The sequence below is a fragment of the Mercenaria mercenaria genome, chromosome 10 (genome assembly GCF_021730395.1).
Source record: "Mercenaria mercenaria strain notata chromosome 10, MADL_Memer_1, whole genome shotgun sequence".
NCBI classification, from domain to species: Eukaryota; Metazoa; Mollusca; class Bivalvia; order Venerida; family Veneridae; genus Mercenaria; species Mercenaria mercenaria.
Genome location: NC_069370.1, coordinates 36,260,067 through 36,272,606, shown reverse-complemented (window position 1 = coordinate 36,272,606; position 12,540 = coordinate 36,260,067). Strand labels below are relative to the sequence as shown.

The following is a 12,540-nucleotide window of genomic DNA, read 5'->3' as shown; positions in this document are numbered from 1 at the left end:
TGGTAAACAGTTTAAAATGTTTCCTTGTGGCTAATATTGTTTTCCCTATAAAATATTTTTTCCTTACATAATTATGTTTGTTTTTGTATAATAAATCCTTAATAACCTTACCTCCTGTATAATTTTATGTATTAACTGTTCTACTAACAGTATTATTTTCTAGTGAAGGCAGAAATGTTCAGTGCTCATGTTGGCTGTCAGTCTGTCCAAATGGTCCATATCCCCTAAATCCCATAAAGTTTTTTCATGACACTGGGATACACCTCAAGAGTATGTTCATGCTTCACTCCATGCTCCAGTTCAGGGTTACTACCCTTGCCCTTAGATTTAAGGTTCATATCTTTTAAACCTCTTTAATGATTTTCTTGTTCAACTTTGTCAGTGTAATAAGAAATGAGCCATGCCATGAGAAAACCAACATAGTGGCTTTGCGACCAGCGTGGATCCAGACCAGCCTGCGCATCTGCGCAGTCTGGTCATGATCCGTGCTGTTCGCTAACGGTTCCGCTAATTATAGTAGGCTTTAAAAGCGATCAGCATGGATCCTGACCAGACTGGGCAGATGCGCAGGCTGGTCTGGATCCATGATGGTCGCAAAGCCACTATGTTGGTTTTCTCATGGCGTGGCTCAAATTGCTAATTGTCTGAGCCTAAGTTTCTGTCTGAGAATTTCAAGAAAATGTGGGATCTAACTACAATCTGTCTTCCTAAATGCCTAACTCTTCCTTTGTATGGGTTGTAAGTTTCGATTTGATTTAAAGACTAGATTTAACCCAAGGTTGCAGTGGTTTTGTACTAACCTAACAATTTGTTTCAGTAATCAAGATTTGTCCTTCTATGGTAACAGGCCCGACCTTGTATCAGCTGACCATGGCATGAAGAACAATATGGGAAGTGCACTCAACTCAAGCTTTAATAATGTAAGTATACACATAATCATAAAGTTCTTTATACAGATTTCTTAAATTTCTGTTTGATCTATATTTAAATTGTTTCCAAGTTTATAAAAAAAAACAAAATGCTATATATTACTAATGCTACATTCTAAAGTTACCTTCCATGGAATTGTAAGTATTTTTATCTTTTATATACGATTTCAGGCTATGCAAATAGCTAATATTATAATTAAATTGCATTTTGTTACTTTGTAATCACTGATTTTTGACATAGTACCAAAACCTAATGTTAGAACGAGTTTAGTATTTTTGTCAGTTTTTCCATACATAAAGAAATCCCCGGATGTAAACAGTCAACAAAGGAAACAGTAAGCAGTAGTTCCAAGATTTTAGTAAACTGATTCAACCGTAACTTGTATGCTTCGGTTAACAAAGTTTCAGAAATTTTTCCACATAATCGTTTATTGTTTCCGTCTCCGTTTCTTTTGGCCTTACATTGACTTTGTTTACATCCGGAAGTAGATGTCTGTGCATCCGGAAGTAGATGTCTGTGCATCCGGAAGTAGATATCTGTGCATGCGCGGAGGTTAACTGTGCTATTTTTAGATTTTCCTAAGTGTAATGGGTTACACTAAGTAGTTTTGAGATATTTCCCATCGAAATTTTTGAAAGTACGCTGATTTTAACAAGTTCCTCTGTTATAGTATTGAAAACAAAATTATTTGACCGCGTTTATGTATAACAATTTTTTTTCTGAAACAAAATTTGATTGTTCTGTGGAAAGTAGTTTTAAAAGAACTATATTTATCTTTCTGTCAATATTTACTTTTTAGCTCGACTATTCGAAGAATAAGTAGAGCTATCCTACTCACCACGGCGTTGGCGTTGGCGTCGGCGTCGGTGTCGGCGTCGGCGTCACACCTTGGTTAAGTTTTTCGTACCAGTCCACATTTTGACAAAGTCTTTTGAGATAAAGCTTTGAAACTTTCAACACTTGTTTACCATCACCATGGCCAGTTAAAGGCAAGAGTACATAACTCCATCAGGGATTTTGGCTGAATTATGGCCCCTTTTGACTTAGAAATCATGGTTAAGTTTTTCGTACCAGTTCATATTTTGACAAAGTCTTTTGAGATAAAGCTTTGAAACTTTCAACACTTGTTTACCATCACCATGTCCAGTTATAGGCAAGAGTACATAACTCCGTCAAGGATTTTGGCTGAATTATGGCCCCTTTTGACTTAGAAATTTTCGTACCAGTTCATATTTTGACAAAGTCTTTTGAGATAAAGCTTTGAAACTTTCAACACTTGTTTACCATCGCCATGTCCAGTTATAGGCAAGAGCACATTACTCCATCAAGGATTTTGGCTGAATTATGGCCCTTTTTGACTTAGAAATCTGGGTTAAGTTTTTCGTACCAGTTCATATTTTGACAAAGTCTTTGAAGATAAAGCTTTGAAACTTTCAACACCTGTTTACCATCACCATGTCCAGTTATAGGCAAGAGTACATAACTTCATCAAGGATTTTGGCTGAATTATGGCCCCTTTTGACTTAGAAATCTTGGTTAAGTTTTTCGTACCAGTTTATATTTTGTGTAAAGTGTTTGACATATGGCTTTGAAACTTTTATCACTTGTTCAGTATAACAGTCTCTATCTGTAGGAAAGAGTACATAACTCTGTCATATATTTTGGCTTAATTATTGCCCTTTTTGGACTTGGAAATTGGTTCTGATTTCATACAAGTCCACGTTTTGTCAAAACTATTTGACATATGGCTTTTAAACTTTGGACACTTGTTTATCATCATGATTTCCATCTGTAGGCAAGTGTACATAACTCTGACAACTATTTTGGCTGAATAATGGCCCTTTTTGGACTTTGAAATTGCTTCACACATTGCCATTTAGTGCAAGACTTATCGAAATCCACAAATATGGGAACATTGTTTGTCTAATGTATTTTTTACTTTAATTTGTCTGAATATCTGTAGAAATATTTTGACCCCATTCTTCAATCAATTCTTCGAATAGTCGAGCGCGCTGTCATCCGACAGCTTTTGTTGTTTGCTTTCTAATGCTGCTTAAGAGTTGCTTTTATTTGGATTGAAATGTCTTTATATTTAAGAAATAATATATCTCATTTTGTGATTTGTCATTGAATAAAATCGTTGGTTGCCGTTCAGATGCGAAGGAATTATATCACGAGGGTGCAGACCGAGTGATGATAATACGCATCTGAACGACAAACGGTGATTTTATTCAACAGCAAATCACTAAATGAGATAATTATATTATTTCGATTCTAATAGATTACTAAGGATTTTTAGGTACATCCTTGACGACATCCATCAAATATTTGCCTGTTTTCTGTTGGTTTCTTTTCCAGTGCATCGCTATGCGGTTTAACGTTATGACGTAATAATTGTGACATTAGAAATATGAATTGTTGTATAATAATTTTAGAAGCACACCTTCAGATTTATGTTAACAGTTTCAAGATTCTTAAAGTACTTCTGTTTGTTAGTAATAAATTATTTCAAGTGAAAAGTTTAAATATGATCAGTGAGTAATTTGACAGCATTTTTTGAGAAATGTGTAATCTGTAAAGTATGTAAAAAAAGCTATCAAAGCTATTAGTCACTCAGTTACAATTTAATGTAAATTAGGATGAAATTAGCTGTGTTTTATTAGCTCACCTGTCACAAAGTGACAAGGTGAGCTTTTGTGATCGTGTGGTGTCCGTTGTCCGTCGTGCGTCCGTGCGTGCGTCCGTAAACTTTTGCTTGTGACCACTCTAGAGGTCATATTTTTCATGGGATCTTTATGAAAGTTGGTCAGAATGTTTATCTTGATGATATCTAGGTCAAGTTCGAAACTGGGTCACGTGCCATCAAAAACTAGGTCAGTAGGTCTAAAAATAGAAAAACCTTGTGACCTCTCTAAAGGCCATATATTTCACAAGATCTTCATGAAAATTGGTCAGAACGTTCACCTTGATGATATCTAGGTCAAGTTCGAAACTGGGTCATGTGTCTTCAAAATCTAGGTCAGTAGGTCAAATAATAGAAAAACCTTGTGACCTCTTTAAAAGCCATATTTTTCATGATATCTGTATGAAAGTTGGTCTGAATATTCATCTTGTTGATATCTAGGCCAAGTTCGAAACTGGGTCACGTGCCTTCAAAAACTAGGTCAGTAGGTCTAAAAATAGAAAAACCTTGTGACCTCTCTAGAGGCCATATATTTCATGAGATCTTCATGAATATTGGTCAGAATGTTCACCTTGATGATATCTAGATCAGATTCGAAAGTGGATTACATGCCATCAAAAACTAGGTCAGTAGGTCAAATAATAGAAAAACGTTGTGACCTCTCTAGAGGCCATATTTTTCATGGGATATGTATGAAAGTTGGTATGAATGTTCATCTTGATGATATCTAGGTCAAGTTCGAAAGTGGGTCACGTGCCTTCAAAAACTAGGTCAGTAGGTTAAATAATAGAAAAACCTTGTGACCTCTCTAAAGGCCATATTTTTCATGGGATCTGTATGAAAATTGGTCTGAATGTTCATCTTGATGATATCTAGGTCAAGTTCGAAACAGGGTCATGTGCGGTAAAAAACTAGGTCAGTAGGTCTAAAAATAGAAAAACCTTGTGACCTCTCTAGAGGCCATACTTGTGAATGGATCTCCATAGAAATTGGTCAGAATGTTCACCTTGATGATATCTAGGTCATGTTTGAAACTGGGTCACGTGCCATAAAAAACTAGGTCAGTAGGTCAAATAATAAAAAAACATTGTGACCTCTCTAGAGGCCATACTTTTCATGGGATCTGTATGAAAGTTGGTCTGAATGTTCATCTTGATGATATTTAGGTCAAATTTGAAACTGGGTCAACTGCGGTCAAAAACTAGGTCAGTAGGTCTAAAATTATTAAAATCTTTTGACCTTTCTAGAGGCCATATTTTTCATGGGATCTTCATGAAAATTGATCTGAATGTTCACCTTGATGCTATCTAGGTCTGTTTTGAAACTGGGTCACGTGCGATCAAAAACTAGGCCAGTAGGTATAAAAATAGAAAAACCTTGTGACCTCTCTAGAGGCCATATTTTTCATGAGATCTTCAATGAAAATTAGTGAGACTGTTCACCTTGATGATATCTAGGTAAAGTTCAAAACAGGGTCACGTACCTTCGAAAACTAGGTCAACAGGTCAAATAATAGAAAAACCTTGTGACCTCTCTAGAGACCATATTTTTCAATGGATCTTCATGAAAATTGGTCAGAATTTTTATCTTGATAATATCTAGGTCAAATTCAAAACTGGGTCACATGAGCTCAAAAACTAGGTCACTATGTCAAATAATAGAAAAAACAACGTCATACTCAAAACTGGGTCATGTGGGAAGAGGTGAGCGATTCAGGACCATCATGGTCCTCTTGTTTGTTAGTCATAAAGATTAACTAATAATACTGACTTGTAATTAACCCTTATCATGCTGGACACAATTGATTCTGCTTTTGCCACCAATGTAGATCATAATGTAGATATTGAAATGTAAATCTGGAGATGTGTCTCTAAGTGATATTTTTACATATTTATATTTAAATTCTTTAACAGTGTGTTTAATCTACCGGTAAATGTACATTTTGTTGTTTAGTTATTTGAAATAGAATTTAAAACGATTGTGGAACTCTTGCTTTAATGCAGTTTGAAAATTCTGAAAACGAAATTATTATTATATTATGGATAATTCAAAAGGAAATGACCTCAACACGATCAGACAAAGCAGATATTCCCTCGCATGTCATGGAAATTAATGATGTTGAGGGACATCATATTGACATCATTTTGTGTCATAACATCTTCAGAATCCCTTGGGATATGTTGGTTTCCTCGTCTACCAGTCTCAGGCACCAACCAAGCCCTCGGGATTCTGCAGATGATATAACACCAAAAAACCTGCGATATCCCTACATTGATTATGATCTGTCTGGCATATTTGAGTTTATTATGCATCATCTTTAGCTCGCTCTTGCAGTGCAGTGTAGACTCTTCATTTAAGTTTGCTTAAAGCAGCTTGCTCACAGATTCTTTAAAAATGTAAAATTTTCTCTAAACTTTTTTTAAAGGGATTAATTTGATTAAAGACTTCTGAACCTACTTTTTCCTTCAATGTGATTAGAATAAATCTGTTATTTGACAGGCTGTAAGTATTATAAATAATTTATCAAACTTTGAATTTATTAGTAAATTATTTTTGACTTATTTTTTAACCCCATCTGTGAGTGAGTAGCTTTAAGGAGGTGGTGGTGTTGTGGTTGTGGTGATGAATGTGATTTTGTTTTTTGTTACGATTTTATTTTTTCACCAATTTCTACAGTCGTTCGATAGTTCATCAGATGTAAAATCGAGAAACGAAGATGGTCTCTTTGATGTACAGTTTGATGATAAACCAAGAAGTCGGCGACCAATACAGTTGCTTGACAACATGTCGGGAAGTGGGTCCTATGGCGACATAGTTAATCCTAGAGTATAGCACAGAGATCTAATCTCTAATCTGCATGACTTTAATCTCTTTAGTTTTGAAACTTTCAAATAACATTTTTAAAAAATCTGTTTTTCCCAATTTCTGCAGTCGTTCGACAGTTCCTCTGATGTAAAGCCGCGGAATGAGGACGGTTTGCTGTATATCGACCTACAGTTTGACGACAAGCCCCGAAGCAGGAGACCGATTCAGATTCTGGACAATGGAAGCACGCCATATGCCGATATTGTGAATCCAAGAGTATAAGTTGTGATCGATTGTGTTCAAACGTTAAAATGAAGTATTTTATCAAAACTGTACGTTGAGTGTTACAAGAAAGCAATAAAAAGTGATTCACTGGAAAAATTTTCATGAGTTTTAAGTGTGACGCCTTTTCCTTTTCAGAACTATACTTATGGTGTTTTAAGATGAAGCTTTTATTTGTCGTCTGAAAATTTCATACATGCTTGTTTTAAGCAGATTTGTCTTAATGTCCTGAATATGGAGAACTGTGCTTGTACTGTCTATTTAAGAACATGATAAACAGTGTAAGAGTTACAGATAACCACGATTTTATTTAAACAGCCTTACACAGATTCTGTATGGACCATGTAGCTGGATTAACAGATTAAATAGTTAAACCTGACTGCCTTTTCAAAGGAACAGAGTTCACAGAAAATCCACTTATAGTACGGATATGTGTAAATAATCTTGAATTCATAAACAGATAATTATGGTACAAAAAATAGTGATCCATTTGTGATTGTATAGACACGTATGTATGCTGTGTGTAATGAAGTACACATGGTTGTGTGTATCAATGTACACATGGATGCATGTATCTGTGTGAAGGAACTGGGAAAGTATTGTACAAAGCCTATGTGATATGGACACATGTAAAACATTGTACAAATGAAAACACGTATATAGCTCGTGTAATATATCAATAGAGGTGGCTTTCCTGTTAGACAAGACTGTTAAATATGTGAATAAATAAAATTTCTGCATGTGTTGTCTATTTGTAATTGCAAGAAATTATGTAACAAGACGTCATTGTAAGTTGTGAATGTTGTCATGTAACATTTACGTACGAAAATGAAATTTTACTTTGTATAAGTTACATTTTACAGCTGAATTTTGCTTTCTAAAATTTGAAAAGCCTACATTTTGACAGACGCCATTGTGATTCCCAGTCTTTTGAAGGCAAGTGTAACTGCATTATGAATGTAACACATAATGAGCCATGCCATGAGAAAACCAACATAGTGGCTTTGCGACCAGCATGGATCCAGACCAGCCTGCGCATCCATGCAGTCTGGTCAGGATCCATGCTGCCGCTTTCAAAGCCTATTGCAATTAGAGAAACTGTTAGCGAACAGCTTGGATCCTGACCAGACTGCGCGGATGCGCAGGCTGGTCTGGATCCATGCTGGTCGCAAAGCCAGTATGTTGGTTTTCTCATGGCGTGGCTCATATCATTGTGGACGATGTAGTGCTAACTTTTGGTAGTTAGTGTAGCGTATCTGAAACAGTTTCACTCAGGTTAATCTTTTGATCTTCTTGAAATTTATATTTTCATTACAGACATCTTTTGTGTTTTAAATTCTGTTAGTATGTAGTGCATTCTTATGTTACAAGCATGTGTCATACACATATTTGTGTTCGAATTTGTTTTTTTAGCAAGCAACATGACTAGGTCTAAACTCTATTCGTTTTCCAATATTTTAGGTATTTTAATTTCTATTTTTGAAACAAGTTTTGGTTTTAGATATTTTGTTCACCAATAATTATATTTTTTACACTAGCAGATAGTGACAGTTCATCTTTGATGAAATAAACATGTTAACTTATACTCGATAATCAGACACATTTCTGCACTGATTCAGTTAAAGGTCTGTATTCATGATTCATAAGCATTTATTTGCCATTTACACCGACTTTAAGATATATTTTTTCAACATTTTCATAACATTATAAGATGATTAGTCAGAAACAAGGCTGTAAAGATTAAACAGTTTGTTGATTGTATTTGCTAAGTTCCATGTTTTCTCGGAGTGAGTTAAAAGCAATGCCTTCCAAATTTTAGTGATATAAGGTAGTGGAGCGGTATGACAAAACTGTAATTTCCATTTGATTACTGTATTCTCTTATTTGTTCCTCAATTTCTTTACTTCAAAGTCTGTATTTGATGTTGGCATTCTCGGGTTGTTAAGGAAGCGGTCGCCTATATGGCCTGAATTTGCAGCAGAAGAAGGCTGAACTAGGAGAGGAGAATATGAAATGGCACAGAAATTGCTGATTATCATTACAGGTCTACTACCTTAAGGAATGGTTTAACCTTTACCCTGCTAAATTACTATAATGGACTGGTCCATCATTCAATTTAGGCAGAACCATTTATTATTCAAAGGGGTGTTTACTGAAAATTTACTGACTGAATAGCGAACAGTGCAGACCATAATCAGACTGGTCGCAGAGGTGTTTTTTGGAGAATAATGCATTCCATTTGAAAATCATAATTGCTATGTCTAAAGATACAGATCTGTTAGAAATAAAAAAACAATGAAAAATGATACAAATTATTTAAAGGTCAAAAGTTGGAGTGAACGATTGGTGGAAAATAATTAGCAGAATTTTAGAAACTAAAAATCCAGTCATTTTGGTATCATGAAAAAGGGCAGTGTGTGACAACATTACTACAGTCATTCTTGTCCCATTAAAATACAGATCTCAAGTTTCATTACAATACTTGCATTTGAAGGATTAGGAAAAAAAGACAAACTTGTCATTCTAAACAAACCCATTTGCAGTTGACTTTGATTATCAAATTAACATTTCCCAAGTAATTTTGAAAATTTTCATTATGGTTTTATAAATGATTACTATTAAAGCAATAATATCCATGGTATGGATTTAGTGGTTGCATTAATCCTCACAGATGAATCCCAAATAACAAATCAATTTTCCATTTATTTCATGTTCAAAAGTTGAAATCCATGAAAAAGTCATATTGCCCCAAAACTATGAAATTCAGTGCATACAAAAACAACAACAGTCATCTAATATTATATCAGTTCACATATTCCTATGTTGTTAGTGCTTTGAAATCTGCTGGTCTACGCAATGAAAAAGACTTGATTTATTCAGTTTGATTAATTCAGATGGATTAATAAAATTGATTAATTAAGGATTAATTCCGATGGATTTATTTGAATTGATTAATCCAGACTGATTGATTCGGATTAATTAAATCAAATTGATAAATTCAGATGGATTAATTCAGATTGATTCATTCCAGTTGATATATTTAGATTGATCTATTGAAATTAATCAAATCAGAATGATTAATTCCGATTAATTAATTCAAATTGATTCATTCCAATTGATTAATTTAGATTGATCTGTTGAAGTTAATCAAATCAGAATGATTAATTCAGATTAATTAATTCAGATTGATCATAGTTTAAATGTATGAATGTATGCCTGCCAGTGCTATTACGAATAGATGTAAAGTACAAAATAAGTGTCTTTACAGGAAACAGCATTTGTTTAAAGAGCTCTAAATTGCAGTTCATAAACTGCTGCATTGATCTGTTATTTTACAAAGTCTGCCAGCAGAACAACACTTTACGTTTTCATAATTTATTAGCTTTTTGTTGCAAGACGAAACCAAGGGATAGGGATGCTATTTTTGTTTGAATCATTAATGAAGAGGTTTCCAGGAACAGGCTTTTTTTGAAGGTGTGAATTGAATAAATGTTTTAGTATGAAAGCTACTTTTGATTGCGCCTTTTTGCACTGTTTATATCAGCATTTGATTCATGTTTGACTGAAAACCATTCATTCATTTTTTTTTTATAAAATCATTTTACTTCGATGAAGGTTGTTTGAAATTTATACATATCAAAAGTGATGCTGTGCATATTTTTGTGACAGATTTTATCCTAAAGTGGGACCATTTTAAATTGTTAAGGTGTTACCGAAATAGACCTTTTTTATACGCCTGTTTTGCAAAAACCAGGACATACGAGCCGCGCCATGAGAAAACCAACATAGTGGTTTTGCGACCAGCATGGATCCAGACCAGCCTGCCCATGCACGCAGTCTGGTCAAGATCCATGCTGTTCGCTCAAAGCCTTTTACAATTAGAGAAACTGTTAGTGAACAGCATGGATCATGACCAGACTGTGCGGATGTGCAGGCTGGTCTGGATCCATGCTGGTCACAAAGCCACTATGTTGGTTTTCTCATGGCGCGGCTCAATTATTATGTTTCATATCAGTTGTTATGATATTACATGTATTACATGTCAAGAAAGTATATTTTTTTATGAAAATTTTTTTGTGATTAGACTGACAAATTGATTTTATGTTTTATTAATTAATAGCTAGGTAATTTAGCTAGGTTAGTTATTTATGATTTCCACAATGAACCTTAAGCACATGGTCAGTTGTCAAGGAACAACATAGTTTTATTTCAAATGGTAGAAAACTAACAGTTTTTAATAGCATTACCTGCATCATAAAGAAACGTTATTGTATTTCACTGGTTTATCTCTTTTATTTGATGTATATACCTAAAGCTCTTCAGTTGGTTTCAATATTGAATATATAAATTGGTAGTGTATTGTTTCAAAAAATCCCATAATTTGTTGCCGTATAATTGTTTTCTGTACCCTTACCTTCATTTTAAAACCGTTTTAACACCTGAGGTCTAATGAGGTTAGACACTGCCATCGGTTTTTGCTGATTACATTTCTCAGTACATTAATCAGTGTAATAAAGGCACCTTTTTGCACGAAATGTATAACATTTACTCATATGCGTAGAGACAGTAGGGCAAGGAGGAGGTTGGTTATGTAATTTCGGGTGTATTATAAAGGCATTTTATGTCTTCATGTAAATACCACAGTTACACGGTCATTGTATATTTTGTACAGCTCAAGAAACATTGTACAGCATTGAGAAATTCACTCTTTATTAGAACAGCTCTGATGGTGTGAAAATTTCCAGGGGAGATCACTCCTTTTGCACAAAGAAATTCAAGACATTGAACAAGGTGATTTATCTTCTAACTATTCTGCTTTTCTGTTTTGTAAAGTCTTTTTGAAAGATATTATGTCTCTATTTTTTGTGTATTTTCCACTATAAATCTAGTCTTTTACATTTTCTGTTTTCAGTTAAAAGTTTCATAAATTCTGTAATAGGAATTTTGTAAAGAAAGTTTATTATCTTCATAACACAGAGAACTATGATATTTAAAACAAAAGGCATATTCTCTATGTAGAAATTATTATGGATTACACACATCCACATAAAAGCCAGGTATAGTGTTCTCATTTAAAAAAGTTAATTTGGTTATTTTTGTCACATTACAAAGTCTCTGGTGTATGAATTGGTACCAGCCTACATTTTTACATAGGTGCATGCACTATACAGTAGACTTTTCATTGGTTCTATGAATAGTAACTTGACATAGTTTGGGAAAAACTTGGTTTTTAGAAGGTATAAATTTTATTGCGTATTTCTATAAAGAATAGGTTTTTGCAATTTTTTTTCAATTATTTTATGCAGTAGAATGTGCAACTGATTGTTGCATTTTTTCATTTGATAGAGCCTTTATGTTTTATTTCCTTTTAAATATTGAATAACCTCTGATTCAATATTTTATGTATAGATGGTGTACCTTAAATAAACATGAAATGTGCTCTTAGATTCAAAATTCATTTTGTATATATATATATGCATTTAAGTACATGTACAATGTGTATATTCTTTCCTTGAAATAATGATAATAGAAACTATTAAATATTTTAATAATCACTTTTAGTATGTGTTTCTTGTCCCAGTAATAATTTTCTTGCAGCCTGTCATCACCATCATGCCACTTTTTAACTTGACTTTACAAAGTATATGGAGAGCTATCATACTCGACCCGGCATCAGCGTCCTTCCACACCCCACACCTTGATTAAAGTTTTGATGCACTTTCTCTTTAACTCTGTAATTACTTGGTGGATTTGCTTCAAACTTAAAATAGTTATTCCTCATGACCATCCATATCATATAGTGCAAGCTGGGTCATAACTCTCGCACAAACATTTCATGA

General features: G+C 34.0%; 1 protein-coding gene across 5 annotated transcripts in view; it reads left to right on the top strand.

Moving 5' to 3' along the window:
- The window catches only part of LOC123559376 (cell adhesion molecule 1-like), a 42,431-nt gene extending 30,176 nt beyond the window's left edge, over positions 1–12,255 (top strand). For 2 of the 5 annotated variants that reach the window (XM_053552765.1, XM_053552761.1), the window contains exons 8-9: positions 818–920; positions 6,290–6,687. In XM_053552765.1, the coding sequence (XP_053408740.1) occupies positions 818–920; positions 6,290–6,445 (259 nt within the window). In that variant the 3' untranslated portion in view covers positions 6,446–6,687. Of the gene's footprint in view, positions 1–817; positions 921–6,289 lie in introns of all 5 variants that reach the window. The other 3 variants (XM_053552764.1, XM_053552762.1, XM_053552763.1) reach the window with 3 other exon arrangements.
- The last annotated feature ends 285 nt before the right edge of the window (positions 12,256–12,540 follow it).